Raw genomic sequence first — 17378 nt, forward strand, 5'->3', positions numbered from 1 at the left:
GGCCTCGATTTGGATTCCGAGCGGGCGGGAGAGTACCGAGCCTACTCGGCTCGGCACTCGGATAGCCAAAGTTCGGGTGGGTTCAGTTCTCGGGGAACTGAGCCCGCTCATCTCTAATGTATGCACATGTACACACATACACATATACACAGTTATTAAAGTAGGATTGGATGGCAGTGTGCCGTTCCAACACTTTTCCTGCTTTGATTGTAAGATTATCATATTCCATTCACTTACATTTTTCATGCCATCACTTCTAAATTTTCATTGTGTGTGTGTATTTTATTCCTTAGCACCTATTAACAGCAAAGGGTTGTGTACAGGAGAATTGGAATGTAATAGTGCTCTGTGTTCTTAATAACCCTTCAACCACTGGAATATGCTGCTGTTCATTACATGGAAATTGAAAAGTGATGCTGAATTGTCTGCTGGTGTCCTGATTGTACACTCTATATACATCCTGATTGTACACTTTATTTACATTACATTTGTTGTATATATTATTGAACATAATATTCAAGACATAATATTCAAGTATATTTTGTAAAAGATCTGCAAAGTTCATTAGAAAAATGCAGTGTTTCGACTGTGTTTTGTTTTGTGATATCTTTCCAATTTATTACCCTGTTGTCCTTTGAGGGCTCATCTTAAATGTCTACATAAATAACACTTCTCCAGCCTCATGACCTGTCTGCTTTAAATGTACAAGCTGACAAAAGACATAGTAAGATACTGGCACAAAATATATATAAGGAGTTTTCATGTTAAAATATTTACCCCTTATCTGTTTATCTCCCCTTACTTGCACCCCACTCTCTGTATCTCTTGTCCATCCCCATTAATTATTCTGTATCCCTGGTCCCTGCTTTATTTTCTGTCCCCTTACTTCATCATCATCATCAGTTATTTATATATAGCGCCACTAATTCTGCAGCGCTGTACAGAGAGCTCATTCACATCGGTCCCTGCCCTATTGGAGCTTACAGTCCAAATTCCCTAACATACACACACAGACAGACTGAGAGAGACTAAGGTCAATTTTGATAGCAGCCAATTAACCTACCAGTATGTTTTTGGAGTGTGGGAGGAAACCAGAGCACCCGGAGGAAACCCATGCAAACACAGGGAGAACATACAAACTCCACACAGATAAGGTCATGGTCGGGAATCAAACTCATGATCCCAGTGCTGTGAGGCAGAAGTGCTAACCACTAGGCCACTGTGCTGCCCTTCTGTACTTCTTTTTCTGTGCTCTTATCTTGATTCTTTGCTATTCTTATCTATTCTTCTTCTCTTCTCCTTCCCAGCACCATGTCTCTTGCTGGCTTTTCAGTCTGCACATGTTACTTCCTGCTGTCAGGAAGCAATCTGTCTTCCTGGTTTTCCTGTGCAGCGACAGCCACAGCCATCACATCTATGTAATTAGGAAGGGAGACAATTGTGACTCCCCTCCTTCACCGTTAGTGACTGGGGGCTTACTGACAGCAAGGGCCCACCAGAGATTTTCCCGGTGTTCCGGTGGGCCAGTCCGACACTGGTCTTCCCCTGTTTCCATTTCAGCCTCTGTTCTCAAAACTGATAATCACAAAAGTGGAAAGGCAAGTCTGTGTTATACATGTGTGGGTGTATATTTCACTATCAGTATAGAAGGATAGTGTATTAACCACAGTAAAGGCTTAGGGTCCATGTACAGATATGGAATATCAATAGTGTGAAGTGAACCTCAATACTATTCATGCAGAGAATCCAAGTGCTGTCTATGTTTGCCATATCATAATATATATATATTATGTATATATATATATATATATATATATATGTATATATATATATATATATATATATATATATATATAAAAACAATCTGGGGGCTGTGTCTTTCATTTTGATTTTCACATTTATAATTATACATGGCCAGGTTCATTTACATCAATTGGACAAGCTTACAAGCCCTTCACATTTCAGCAAAAATGTGTAGTTGGCCTAAATTTAGGTGCTATAGATAACCATGAATAACACGCCAATGATGCACATACTCAAAGTTATATTTACATTTATGTGTTTTGCATTACATTGCATTGCCCATCCATAACATGGGAATGTTCACCCATTGTAGCAAAGCGCATTATTAGCAATGCAAATATTTTACAAAAAATACACATAAATCTAAGTCTTTGTCATGACATATTACCTTGTTCCCATTAGTAATATAATGATTGATTTGCAATGTATCTCACCATAATGTCCAGATGCAGAAATCTGTGAGTCTTTAATTTTTCCAGATGATAATCCAAGAGGTTGGTGACACCCTATGGAGCAAACAATAACTATAATTCCGACTTGACCTTTCCATCCACAACAATAGCAAGACATACAGTAATTATATAATGCTCCATTGTATTGAGCCTTCACTACAAGCGAATTCAATACTATACGTAATGGAAATAATGGATTTGATAGTTGTCTGAATACCCCTTGTAGACCAGAAATAATTTTAGAAACATTTCTACACTGTATAAGTACTGTACAACTGACTCATTTTACAGGCTTTCCAGAGCAGGACATGGCTATATAATGGTTTCCATTTATACTATCATTAGAATTTATATAAATGGAATATGGATATTTTACTGGAAGATAAAGTTGGAATATATCATGTGCTGACTTTATTGACATTTTTTCCCCTTGTCTCCTATGTACAAAAAGATGAATTGTAAGTTTCCTATTATAGGGAGATTATATATCACAATATTTGTTCAACACTGAGTAAATTGTATTTAAAAATAAATATCATTATATTTATTAATCTGCATGCACATAGCTTTAAACCCCAAATAAAAAAATCAGTTGATGATGAGTTTCTTTGCAGTAAATATTCACAAAACACTCAATGGTCCTGGTATCTACCAATTCTGTGCATATCGTATGCAAAATCACATCTGCAAAGGACACTTACAACAGCCTACAATTTCTGGAAGTAAACAGGGCTGGGAATGAGTGTTCACCCGTAGTCAATGTACAGTAAGAGCCATGCAGCCACATCCGAAGCTTTGGGAATCTCAAAGTTACTTGTTCTTCTGCCGTATCTATTGTTCCAGCTACAGGGCTAGTCCTGAGCATTAATGATGACAGTCTTGTATGCATGCTACAACATGTGTTTGCAATCAGGAGCAATTGTATTTTATGCTCAGTAGACATTAAAAGCATCATAATAAATGTATTTCATGGAAAAAATAAAATATACCTATTTTAGTTGTTGTTAACTGGTTTGTCATTAATACTTATATTATTAACAGGTAACATTAATTCAGTAATTATTTTTTTCTGTGAATTCTTTTCGAATGCATATTCCACATAGGCATTGGATGTATCCTGCAGTGTCTGTGTAGTAGAACAGAGCAGACCTACACCTGAATTCATCAGTACACGTATCATCAGATCCATTTCTTGTTGAATTCAGGAGTACGCACATTTTTAAACAAATGCACGTTGCGCTCAGAATACGTGCCTTGATGAATCAGGGCCTATGTACTTATTACCACAAATGCAAAAAATGTGTTGTTTGCATGAACTCACATGGATCATAGACAAGGTAAAGTGCTCTCATTCCATAGTTATAGTACACTCCTTCTGACTCTATATGCCACAGACCAGTTAAGTGAGAAACCATCTCCAGGGTTACACCAACACCTGCAATGAAATACACAATGAAATTAAGTAAATTGTTTTTGAACATTTTTAAAATCACTTTTAAACATTCTTCTTTCCTTCCAAACCCCCTTTCCTTATGACCTCACTGAAAAGAATTGTGTGCGTACAATCATGGCCAAAAGTTTTGAGAATGACACAATTATTGGTTTTCACAAAGTTTGCTGCTTCAGTGTTTTTAGACCTTTATGTCAGATGTTGCTATGGTATACTTAAGTAAAATTACAAGCATTTCATAAGTGTCAAAGGCTCTTATTGACAATTACATTAAGTTTATGCAAAGAGTCAATATTTGCAGTGTTGACCCTTCTTTTTTAAGACCTCTGCAATTCGCCATGGCACGTTGTAAAGCAACTTCTGGGCCACATACTGACTGATGGCCGCCCATTGTTGCCTAATCAATGCTAGGAGTTGTCAGAATTGGTGGGTTTTTGTTTATGGGATTAAGGTCTGGGGAGTTTCCTGGCCATGGACCCAAAATTTTGATGTTTTGATCCCCGAGCCAATTAGTTATCACTTTTGCCTTATGTCAAGGTGCTCCATCATGCCAGAAAAGGCATTGTTTGTCACCAAACTGTTCTTGGATGGTTGGGAGAAGTTGCTCTTGGAGGATGATTTGGTACCATTCTTTATTCATGGCTGTGTTCTTAGGCAAAATTGTGAGTGAGCCTACTCCCTTGGCTGAGAAGCAACCCCACACATGAATGGTCTCAGGATACTTTACTGTTGGCATGACACAGACTGATGGTAGCACTCACCTTTCCTTCTCCGGACAAACATTTTTCCAGATGCCCCAAACAATATGAAAGCGGATCCATCAGAGAAAATGACTTTACACCAGTCCTAAGCAGTCCAATCCCTGTACCTTTTGCAGAATATTATTCTATCCCTGATGTTTTTCCTGGAGAGAAGTGGCTTCTTTGCTGGCCTTCTTGACACCAGGCCATCCTCCAAAAGCCTTCACCTCACTGTGCGTGCAGATACACTCACACCTACTTGCTGTCATTCCTGATCAAGCTCTGCACTGATGTTGCCCCGATCCCGTGGCTGAATAAACTTTAGCAGATGGTCCTGTTGCTTGCTGGACATTCTCAGGCGCCATGAAGCTTTCTCTCCCTGAAGTTGTTAATAATCCAATAAATTGTTGATTTAGGTGCAATCTTACTAGCAGCAATATCCTTGCCTGTGAAGCCTTTTTTTATGCAAAGCAATGATGACTGCACGTGTTTCCTTGCAGATAACCATGGTTGACAGAGGTAGAACAATTTTTTCAAGCACCACCCACCTTTTAAAGCTTCCAGTCAGTTATTCTAACTCAATCAGCATGACAGAGTGATCTCCAGCCTTATCCTCGTCAACACTCTCACTGTGTTAACGAGAGAATAATTGACCTGATGTCAGCTGGTCCTTTTGTGGCAGGACTGAAATGCAGTGGAAATGTTGTTTTTGGGATAAAGTTCATTGTCATGGCAAAGAGAGACTTTGAAATTAATTGCAATTCATCTGATCACTCTTCATGACATTCTGGAGTGTATGCAAATTCCCATCATAAAAACTGAGGCAGCAGACTTTGTGAAAAACAATATTTGTGTCATTCTCAAAACATTTGGCCATGAATGTATGGTAATCTGTTACTACCCATGCTATTGTGTTCAAAACACTTTAGGTAAGGAATTCTATAATTATGATATTGCTTTTCTGCAACTTAACAGAGATATAATTTTACACCCAGCAAACAGGTTATAACTTTCCCCACATAATAAACATAATTACATTAGATTGATTCCTTGAGAAGATCCTGTGACACTGACACCACCAAGATTACATTCACAACGTATTTCTGTTATATTAGCTTTCTATTTTTTTGTCAGGATGGCAATCAAACATGTTTATGGTGGAATTGGAAGACCTAAACATCTCAAATCACAACCACCATCTCAGAGACATTCTTCTATGGAGGCATTGCCAAGATGATAACACCAATAACCTTAATATTCGATTTTCATCAGTCATCAGTAACTAGAAGGTAGTATGCTTACATTTGAAAATCCACATAGAAGACAATACCTTAAAAGTCAAAACATATATATGAAAAAAGTGGACTGCAATAACTTCATTCCTGCAATAAGCAATTACAATAAAACATGGCTAAACAACATTCCTGGAGACCAATTTAACTGAATAAAAAAAAAACTGAATGGACTTCAAGTACAACAAACAAGCCACTCTGCTGTAACTTGGTTCCTTTAAGAAGAAATATCCCATTAAAGAAAAGATCCCGTGTGAATAAATAGGAATGATGTACCTACTAAAATGTCCCTGCAGTCTACAATATGTGGGCCACACAATCCTTGACTTTCTACATCCACTTAGAGATAGCTAGAATATTTATTGAAAATTACTGTGATTGATCACTTAGAACTCACTCCATTGAGAGTGGGAGATCGCAGCACTAAAATAACTATAACCACAGCCAGAAGGAGTCTTACAGCTGTGCGTAAACTACAGCAAACGTCTCCAAAAAAGAGAAGCAGAGCTTTCCTCCAACCTGAAAAAGGACCTCCGCCTGTGGATAGATGACAGGATCAACAAGGAACCAAAGCTACCACAAAACACATGGAGGCTGCAACCCACCATTTAGAAAATGTAAATGTACCGAAAGTTAAAAGTACTGAATTTATGACTGTTAGCTTTTTTGACTTGACATTTTATACAAACATTAAGATTATTTTTATTTGTATCCAGAGACATTAAGCCCTAAGAACACCTATTATTAAATAGGATACACATTGCAACTATTTTTACACTATCAGAAGTAAGAATACAAAGTTTGTTTCCATTGTTTCATTCATATACATATAAAGTATATTTACACATTTTTTAACAAACATTTTTATTGGGTTTTGCAGAAATAAAGAAAACAGATATGGAAAACGAGGATAATACAGAAATGAAAAAGTGGGAGATATGAGGGAAAAAAAATAAATGAGAGTATATATAATCAGAGCAACAGGTAAACAGCAATAGGAATATGCAGCTTAAAAATATGCATAACAAAAGAAAAATACCAAAGACATTTTATATCAAAATGTAATGGGGGAAGGAGTAGGGTGAAGAGAGAGAGGTAAAGGGGGGAGGGGGAGAAGTTACTGCTCTAAGAAGAGTAAACAAATTAAAAGTGAGAAAACGGAACATCAGTCCAATAAAGGGGGAGAGGTTCCATAGTGCTCATTCCAAGGACTCCGAACACAGGTAGATATATTGGAGGTATGATAAAGGATGCTCGAGATGAATTCCATATGATAGACTTGCCATATGCGTTTAGTAATGGACAAAATTGAGGGTAGTTCTTCCAGGAGAGACTAATTTGACATTTCATTGTGCTAAGAATATGCATAATAAGCTCCTGTGTATATTTGGCGACATCAGGGATATGGTGGGATAACAAAGAATAGGGATTAAATGTATCATCCTCTGATTTCTGCAAGTCGCCGGAAATCAGCAATTTTGCAGTGAAAATTTAAAGCGGCAATGGCTTGTAAAGGCAAACTCCCCTGGGGGGGGCTTATAGTGGACCCCCAGAGGGGGTACACTAGATGGGAGTCCAATGTGAATGGCAGTTTATAATGGATGATAATAGTTGTGCCTCTCTGATTACTGTCAGTGGGGGCAAAATAGGTTTGAAGGTAGGTTTTACAAGACAGTTCTAGATGAGGGACTTTGAAATGGGTCTTTTGAAAAAGAATGATGTCTGCCATTTGGTGCTTAAAATATTTGAGTGCAGTAATGTGTTTAGTAGGAGAGGTAAGGACATTAACATTTAGAGAAAGAATTTTAAGAGTCATCTGGGGGATCTGAGTACTGAGCGAAAGATAAATGGGCAGTGCCTTCAGGGAAATGAGTCCAGGCAAAGAATAATTGGAACAATATAGGTACCGGAAGTGAGGTGGTGGGGGTGCGAAAATCCAAGCAATATGGACGGATCATATGGTGGAGTGATGAGAGCATGAGCTGGAGAGCAGAATCAAAAAGGAGAAAGTACTTCAGTGAGAAAAAAAGAGGGATGAATCTCATCAGAGTGAGGAGAATTCGAGAGAAAGAGAAAAGTGAAAGAAAATCAGAGGAACAAAATTGTAACAGTAAATATTAGATACAATAATCTCATTGCAGAAATAAACAAACAATTAGTGAAAGTACCCGTCACACAGGGAGACCATCTATCCTTTGTTCACCACATCAACTCTGTATATAAATCATGTTACATACATCTAAAAAACATTTCCAGAATATGCACATATCTTACAAAAGACACTGCAAAAACCTTAATTAATGCACTTATCATCTCCTGCATTGACTATTGCAATTCCTTGCTTACTGTCCTTTGCCCAAACAGACTCACACCCCTATGATCTATTTTGCAGGCAGCGGCCAGATTGATTTTCCTTGCAAATCATTATTCCTGTGCTGAATCACTCTGTCTGTCTCTACACTGGTTGCCTGTTTTTTTTTACCAAATCCAATATAAAATACTTTTACTAACCTACAAGGCCATCAACAAAAATGCACCAACATATGTCTCCTCACTTGTCTCAAAATATCTCCCAACTCGACACCTCTGTTCTGCACAAGATCTGCGTCTCTCATCCAATCTCATTACATCCTCCCATCCCCGTTTACAGGGCTTCTGTCGAGCTGCACCCACTCTATGGAATTCCCTCCCTCGCACAATAAGACTTTTTTCTGGTCTACAAGCCTTCAAGCATTCTCTGAAAAGTCACCGCTTCAGGCAACCTTCTTAACCTCAGTAGATTACCATCCTTTACACAATTTATACAAGACCCTCTGACAAACGATGCTGTGTGACTTGATCATATAGCATAGTAATCCATTTGGTTTTTTTTGTTTTTGTTTTTTACCTTTGCAATCTGGCTGGACCGAAATACAATATGTAGACTTAACCTCATGTATCCAACTTCCATTGTCCACTTAGATTGAAAGCTTCTGACCAGGACCTTCTCACCTCTTTGTCTGTTTTACCAGTTTGTTTATTACTGTTATTGTCCTCAATTGTAAAGTACTACGGAATTTGCTGGCACTATATAAATAAATGATGATGATGATGAGTAAGTAAGTGTTCGAGATTGGAATCAGGTTGACGACCACTCAGCGAGTGGAGGGCATTTCCAAAATGCATCAGCTGTTGAGTGGAAGTCCACAGGAATTCCCAGAGTTTCTATTTCTGTAGAAGGTCTCAGACATTTTAAGTGAATAAGTTGAAGTAGAAATCCCAGTGGTACCGAATATTCAGAGACAAATACATTAGGTGATTTCAGCGAGATCCTGTCGTTTTTTTAATGTAATTGGCGAAAGTTCTTGAAAAATGATTAGTCCCAGAATAAGAGATGGTGTTCAGACTGTGTGCAGCAATGAGGAGTTTTTCCTTCACAGAATAGTAGTGTAGGTGCACTATCACGTCTTGAGGTGGTGAAATTAGTTGAGGCGAAGAGCTCAATGAACATGGTGCAGTAATATATCAGAGGAGTTCAGGTCTGGTTTTAAATAGGCCATACCAATAGGAGGGAAAGTCCTCTGCTGTGACTGATTCTGATATTTTTAAGTATTGTTTAAGGGGATGTACCAGTTGCAGAATGGCAAGAGTTGTTATATGCAAATTCTACCGCAGGCAAAAGAGAAGACCAGTTGTCATGAAACTTCGATACATAAATGCATAAAAATTGCTCAAGAGTTTGATTAGTTCTCTCCGTCTGACCATTCGACTGTGGGTGATAAGCAGACGACAGGCTGACTTTAAATCCGAGTGAATTGCAAAATACCCTCCAAAACTGCGCAATGAACTGGGACCCTCGATCTGAAACAATGTCATCTGGGAGGCCGTGGAGACGGAAGATATGTGAAATGAACAACGTGGCCAAGAGTTTTGCACCCGGCAATTTGGGTAATGAAACAAAGAGGGCCATTTTGCTGAAACGGTCAACAACTACCCAAATGGTGTTATGACCAGAAGACCGTGGGAGATCAACTATGAAATCCATGGAAAGATGGGTCCACGGTTTACCTGGGGTAGGTAGAGGCATCAATAGACCAGAAGGACGAATCCTAGAAAATTTGTTTCTAGCACATTCTGTGCAAGCACAGACATAGTTCTCTACATCTGAAGATAAAGTAGGCCACCAAACCCAGTGAGACAAAGCTTCAATGGTCCTTTGGATTCCTGGGTGACCTGCCGAGTGGTTATCATGGACTTCCATGAGAACAGACTTTCGGAGATGAACAGGTACGAATAATTTATTAGCGGGTGTCTGAGCTGGAGCAATTCTTTGGAACCGGCGAAGAGTAGCTCCAAGGTCCTGTGTTAAGGCGATATGAATGGAAGTTGAGGGAACAATAGACTGTGGATCAGGAGACCGAGGATGACACGCCATGAAACTGCAGGATAATGAATCAGCTTTGGTGTTCCTTGAACCAGGACGAAAGGTAATGACAAAATTAAACCGGGTAAAAAAACAAAGCCCAGCTGGTCTGCCTGGGATTTAAGGTTTTCGTGTTCTGGATATACTGGAGATTTTTATGATCGTAATTACATGTGTGGCTCCTTCTAACCAGTGCCGCCATTCTTCTAAGGCCCAATTGATAGCCAATAATTCACGGTTTCCAACATCGTAATTATTCTCTGCGGGTGAAAACTTTCTAGACAGGTAAGCACAGGGATGCAATTTTTTACGGGTTTCATCCTTTACATCCTTTTTTAGTCTGAGGGTCTCTCTGAGAGAGGACGGCCCCTCCACCAACATCTGAGGCGTCTACCTCTACAATGAATGGGAGTTCCGGATCTGGGGTGTCTAAGAACTGGTGCTGACATAAATGCGGCCTTGAGGGCTGAAAAACTCGCCAACGCTTCTGGAGACCATTAAGCTGGGTTGGCTCCTTTTCGGGTGAGAGCAGTGGAGCCACCAAGGAGGAAAGTTAAGCTATGAATCTTCGATAATAATTAGCAAAGCCAAGGAATCTTTGGACTGCCTTCAGGTTAGTATGGAGGACCCAATCTTGTATTGCCTGAACCTTAGCGGGATCCATCGCGAATCCTGATGAAGAGATGATATACCCCAGAAAGGCCACAGTGGACACCTCAAACTCACATTTCTCTCGTATAGCGTAGAGATGATGTTCACGTAACTTCAGCAGGACCTCACGAACATGCTGACGGTGCTGAGACAAGGATTGTGAATAAATTAGGATGTCATCCAGATAGACGACCACTGATTTTCCAAGGAATTCCCGCAACACATCGTTGATTAAGTCTTGGAAGACTGCCGGATCGTAGCATAAACCGAATGGCATAACAAGATATTCGTAGTGTCCTGACTGGGTGTTGAAGGCTGTTTTACACTCATCCCCTTTTCTGATTTGGATGAGATTATAAGCACCTCTGAGGTCAATCTTTGAGAAGATGGTGGCTGTCTTAAGCTGATCGAACAAGACAGAGATCAAAGGCAGAGGGTACATGTTCTCAACAGTGATGTTATTCAGACCACAAAAATCAATGCAAGGCCTAAGGCTACCATCTTTCTTAGATACGAAGAAGCAAACAGCTCCTAAGGGTGACTTTGAAGGACGAATAAATCCTTTTTGCAGGTTTTCCTCCACATACTGCTCCATGGGCTGGGTCTCAGGGATAGATAGAGAATAGAGGCGCCCCTTGGGCAACTTGGATCCTGGTACAAGATCTATTGCACAATCATAATCCCGATGTGGCGGAAGTGAGTCGGCTTTCTTCTTGCAGAATACATCACTGAACTCCTGATAGGGTGCAGGTAGTAACTCAGGACTAGGCTGGAGAACTCTAAGAGGTAGAGACAGGTAAGTAACGGAACATTCTGGGCTCCAACGGATGATCTCCCCTCTTTTCCAAACAATGAGGGGATTATGGCTGCGAAGCCAAGGATACCCCAGAATCAATGGAGCAGAGGGACAGGTAATTAGGTAGAAGGAGAGGGCTCCTAAAGACAACCGAACCATTGGAGTCTTTGCGAGAATTTTACCCCCAGGCAAGGGGCTACCATCCAAACCACAGGTGGTAATGCTTGAACCTAACTTGATATCCGGAATGTCAAGTGTCCGAGCCAAGTGAATATCCAGAAAATTACCTGCTGCACCACTATCGAGGAAAGCTGACACATCTGCGGATTTGTCATGAAAGGCTAGACGTCCAGGAACCAACAAACAGTTTTCTGAAGAGATAATTTGTACGCCTAAGCGCACCTCTTCGCCATCGCTTAGGCTTTGGCATTTCCCGACTTGCTGGGACAGAAGCGTACGAGGTGGCCAGGTTGGCCACAATATAAACAAAGACCTAGTGAGCGTCTTTTGGAGCGTTCCTCTAGAGGCAGGCGGTAAGCACCCAGCTGCATGGGTTCAGGGGAATCCGGCAACGTAGCACTAGAACTGGGTGGTGAGCCAACAGATACGGACGACTCCCGTTCAGCTTTCCTCTCTCGGTCAATTTTAATGACGAGCTGCATCAAATCTTCCAGAGAGAAGGGTACCGGATACTGAACCAAGGAGTCCTTTATTTGCTCGGTGAGACCCAGCCGGAATTGACTCAGCAGTGCCGAATCATTCCAAGCACTATCAGTGGACCATCGCCGGAATTCCGCACAATATTCCTCAGCGGTACGTCGTCCTTGCCTTAATGCCCGGAGATGAGACTCAGCTGAGGCCACCCTGTCTGGGTCATCATATAGCAACCCCAGGGCCTGGAAGAAGGCATCCACGGTCTATAAGGCTGGACTGGTTGGTGGAAGGCCCAAGTATGAGAGTCGCCCTGGAGTAGAGAGATAACAATCCCTACTCTTTGCTGTTCGGAACCGGAGGAGCGTGGTCTCAGGCGAAAGTATAACCTGCAACTCTCCTTAAAGTTGCGGAAAGCAGACCTGCTTCCCAAGAACCGGTCAGGCAAGTTCATTTTTGGCTCTGGTATGACGCCAGCGGAGGCTTGCTGAGGCTGCAGGTTTCTGGAAGCCTCTTCTTGAGCTGCCAAGCGCTGGGATAGGCCCTGTACTACTTGCAAAATCGCCTGGATCTGGTTAACCAGGACCTGAGCTGGAGAAAGATTTGAGTCATTGTTGTCCATGGCAATATAACACCAATCTTCACGGCCGCTAATAATGTTAGGAACCCCTCCAGCCGGTACAACAAAACCCGGAGTCTGCTCCAAAAGCCTGGTATTCACTGGAGCCCCTAGTGGTGGGGACAGACTTGGCCGCAGACTAACAGAGGGTCGAGAGTTGTGTACTGGCTAAGGAGAACCTAGGATTAGAGTGTTATGGTGGACAGCAGCGTGGGGTCCAGGCAGAGTCGGTGCCGGCAGCAGACAGCGTATCCACAAAACAAACCAAGGTCAGAGGTCACAGGCACAGGTTCAGAATCCAGGGACAGGTGAAAGATCAGGGTCACTAGCAGAGAATCAGAATCCGGGTTCAGGCAGCAGATCAGGGTCAGAGGGCACAGGTTCAGAATCCAGGAACAGGCAAGGGTCATACACGGAGAATCAATCTTAGGTTAAACACCAACCACATGGACAAAGGAGCAGGCAACAGTACTGAAACAGGATGCTATAACCAGCAGTGAGGCTCAGATCTCACTGCCTTAAATAGTACTAAGAGCCAATCAGGACAGAGGAGGATAGGGCTGACAATCAGCCTCAGGAGGCAGCTAATTAATTACTAGCTAGAACTAGCATAGGTAATAACATAACCAGGAAGCATGTATAAAAATATAAGTGAACCAGTTTAAATCATATAAGAGCTCCCCCTGGTGTTGGAGGCTGTCCCTACACCCTCCTACATCTATGCCACAAGGATAATAACAGAGCACAAAAACTAAAACACACACCCGGCTGCTAGTTCATGCCAGGATGCGGCGCACAGCCGCGGCTTGTGACAAATTGTCAGTCTTTTGGGAAAATCAATCCACACTGATAAACTGTCCATATTCCTAGCCAATTTCCCATGGCACAGATTATGCAACTCATGTAAGTTATACACTGAATGTAACCTTTTTATTTTAAACTGTATTTGCTATGTTATGTCAATTGTTTATTAATTGTTTTTTTTATATATATATTTGAACGCCCTGTACCTTTGTATATTAAATCTATAAAATTAATAAGTGGCGTCCTTGATACTCTAACAAAGCCATTAGCATGTTAAGAAGAATATAGCTCAACCAAGTTAACCCTTTGAATGCCGGTGTGTAATTTGTTAATACATTTGACTAACAAGCCTAATGTGTACTTACATTTACATTTGATGGTGTAAAGAGTTAATCCTTTGTTTGCTGGTGTGGGCCTTGCTAGCCTGTGGGTAGCCAGAAGCCTTGTGTGCCAGTGTGGGACAGTATATTGGGGTCCTATTGTCCGTATTCAATAGGTGGTGATAAACCTGAAGTGTATTGTGGTGTGAGAGCACCGTGTGGGGGCGATTCAGTAGGTCTATAACCTGTGTGATAGGTAGAGAGAGACTGCGGGCTGGAATCATGTGTGACCTCATACAGCAAACACTCCAAAGTCATGGATGCTGGGAGCATGTTCGTGACAGTGTATCTTAGATTTACAGCCCCTTAAGCTTGGAGAGGTAAGTAAATTAAATAGTGGGGGGTATACGTAATTATAAGAAACAAAACATTGGCGATACCAGCTAATTGGACTTAGACACATCTCCAGATATGCTCCTCTTAGAAGGAGTATCTTCTGGGGGCACATGAAGCCTGATATAAAGGACGAAGATGATGATGACAATGACAACACCAACAGTGCTTCTTATTGGCTATATGAGTATTGACCCCTTCAGCTGATAGTATCGAATTTTCACACATATGTATATTGTGACCATGTGAGGGGAATAGGTACCATTTCCTGGGGAAGATGGCAATGAACAGCAGCAATAAGTTACTTGAATACAGGGTTCTAGGTGTAACTGGCCTCAACCAGTCTTATTAGCACATTCAAATGAACAAAGTAAACAAAACACAAATAAAAACCTTGCCTGTCCGGCACTTACTACACATTTCACATAGACCCTCTCTTAAGTATGAAGGACCTTATGTCCCACACACAAATCAAATATATTAACAAAGTTGCTCACCACAGCAGTGTCTCTCAGGAGGCCTCCAGCATTCAGCCTCCTCCCCAGGACTGAAGCAGAGCTGCAGCCTTTTACAGCCCTCACCTGCAGGTCATAATTAGTCTGCTGTAAGTCTGCTAACCAGAAGACCCGGACTGGGCCTTTTGCATGGAGCCCACCCTTCTCTCTCCATACAAACACCAGGGACCCTTACCAGCTGTTCCTGAAGCCAAACATACTCTTTTGGATGATGCTTCCTATTCAGAGCGATTTCTCTGGGTTTAAGATCATATAAGGGAGACAGCCTGGGACATGGATACATACTATTCCGTATCAACACAGTGACTCTCTCACAATAAATAAATATGTAGACACATATCTACAATAAATATAAATTATTTACCATTTTACACATGTTTCTTTACCCATAAACACATTTATCACATTTATTGAAGTTCCCAGTATTTTTTATATCTTTTGAAATGTAAGTTTGAATTAAAATGTAAGTTTGATCAATGTGTTGGTTGCATGATTTGTTACCTTTACGTGAACATAGGAATACATGATGGTAGCATAATATCCAGTTAAACTAGCTTAGCTGTAAAATTTACTAAACTCTCAAAATTATAAGTATATTGGATTTTTATATCAAGCATTCTAAAATTTCCAAGGTATTAAATGAGTAAATCTTAATGCAGTTTTCTAAATGTCACTTTATTATTATTATATCTTACATTTATACGTTTTACGATGTATATGTTGTAGTATAACTTTCAGTGTGTTTCTGGTGCCCATTCATGCGGAATGTATTTGTATAGGCAGAGGTAATTTATTTATTGACTCGGAAGCCAAAATTATTTATTATTATTAAAGTAATTCTATCGTTTTCAAATAAGCATTGCCCAAGCGATAGTATTGTGTTTCCGAAGCACAAGCAATTTATTTAGCAAAAGCAATTTGTTTAGCAGTTCAATAAATAAGTACAATAGAGTACAATATAGCGGATACATGATACCTATTAAAATATGTTACATTAATGCAGGAAAGTATGAAAACACCGAATACATTACATTTTCCTTATAGAGCTTCACCGACATCCACGGAACACAGCCATGCTCACATGTAGCCACGTTCAGAGAGAGAGAAAGAGAGCTTTGGCTAATAAAAAAAAAGCTTGATAGTATCCAGTTTCAGTATAGAACATGTTTCCATTGGTTCAGGGTTCAGGACAGTCTAATGTAAATCAGGTCTTAGGTCAGTTCAAAGGATTTCTCTGGGAAGAAGGGATTACCTTCCCCCAACAGCTGAAAACATGTGCTTCTCAAGGAAACTGACCCAAACCAGTTCTAAACTTAAAACACAATGCCATTTTGATCATTCAATCTTTTATCTTCCATAACTATTGAATGCAGGAAGCGATCACAAAGCCGAAATTATAGGATGAGAGGTGGTAATGTGCAGATCAAAATGACACTAAATATGATACATTTGCTAAATCCTGAGCCTTAGATACTTTTAAAGTGCTTTTAACATTATTATATTTAACTGTAAACTCTATTACATTTGATTATAAACAACTGTGTGTTGGAACTATTTTAAGGTGAACTATTTACAAGTGAATGTGTAAGTGTATGTGTGCATTATTTATCGTGCGATTGCGTCATAACAATAACAATCAATAAAGTTTATTTAATCCAATTATTCAACTTTGACATTATGATAAATGAAATCATTAGTGATGGGGTTTTTAGCAATGGTTTAAGTAAACTGGGATATGTTAATGTGCAGTCGGTACAATAATATATTACTGCTGACGTACCAGTTATAGATACCCCAGAACCTGTCCAGTTCTCATTTTGTTTACGAGTGTATCCATGCTTTATCAATCTGTTATATTATGGTTACATCATACCTGCCGACTTTTATGACCTGTCTTCCAGGAGCAGGGCCGGACTGGGACTAAAAATCAGCCTAAGCATTTAAAGCACACAGGCCCACCTGCTGTGGGCTCGATGCACTATATTGTTGTAGCCTGAAGTGGCATTGCTGGTGCAGTCCAACGTGAAGCATCGGCACAAACTTGTGTATCACACTTTGTCTTCTGCCCATCCTGATCAATTCCCTTGTTGTGCAAATCACCTGGAGCACTATAAAAATGCACCAAACCATAATCTTTTAAAATATATAGTTAAAATACAATGTATAATGTTTCCATGCTACTTCCCCCTGAACTATTTAAGACAGTAATTGTTTTGAGGCGTAATGGCCATAGTAATTTATTGAATCATAACATACTATAAGCCACAGCATAAAACGTAAGTATTTTAAATAACATAAGTATTTTAAATAACATAAGTATTTCAAATAACGTAAGTATTTTAAATAACAAGTAAAACATGTAAAACATAAATATTGCACAGAACTGCATGAAACTACCTATTTACTACAATGTAAACAAACCAAAAGTCAGCAGATCCTCCATCATGACCCCTTCCACCAGGTACAAAAGGCTCTGCTACTTAACTTCCC

General features: G+C 40.2%; 1 protein-coding gene across 3 annotated transcripts in view; it reads right to left on the reverse strand.

Annotated features, from left to right (window-relative positions):
* The window catches only part of F8 (coagulation factor VIII), a 515303-nt gene that overhangs the window by 75149 nt on the left and 422776 nt on the right, over positions 1-17378 (reverse strand). For all 3 annotated transcript variants that reach the window (XM_075184684.1, XM_075184685.1, XM_075184683.1), the window contains 2 exons: positions 3577-3690; positions 2238-2309 (listed from right to left, as the gene is read on the reverse strand). In XM_075184684.1, coding sequence (XP_075040785.1) covers positions 2238-2309; positions 3577-3690 — 186 coding nt within the window. The remainder of the gene's footprint in view (positions 1-2237; positions 2310-3576; positions 3691-17378) is intronic.

This window comes from Mixophyes fleayi, chromosome 9 (genome assembly GCF_038048845.1).
Source record: "Mixophyes fleayi isolate aMixFle1 chromosome 9, aMixFle1.hap1, whole genome shotgun sequence".
In the NCBI taxonomy this organism is placed as follows: domain Eukaryota; kingdom Metazoa; phylum Chordata; class Amphibia; order Anura; family Limnodynastidae; genus Mixophyes; species Mixophyes fleayi.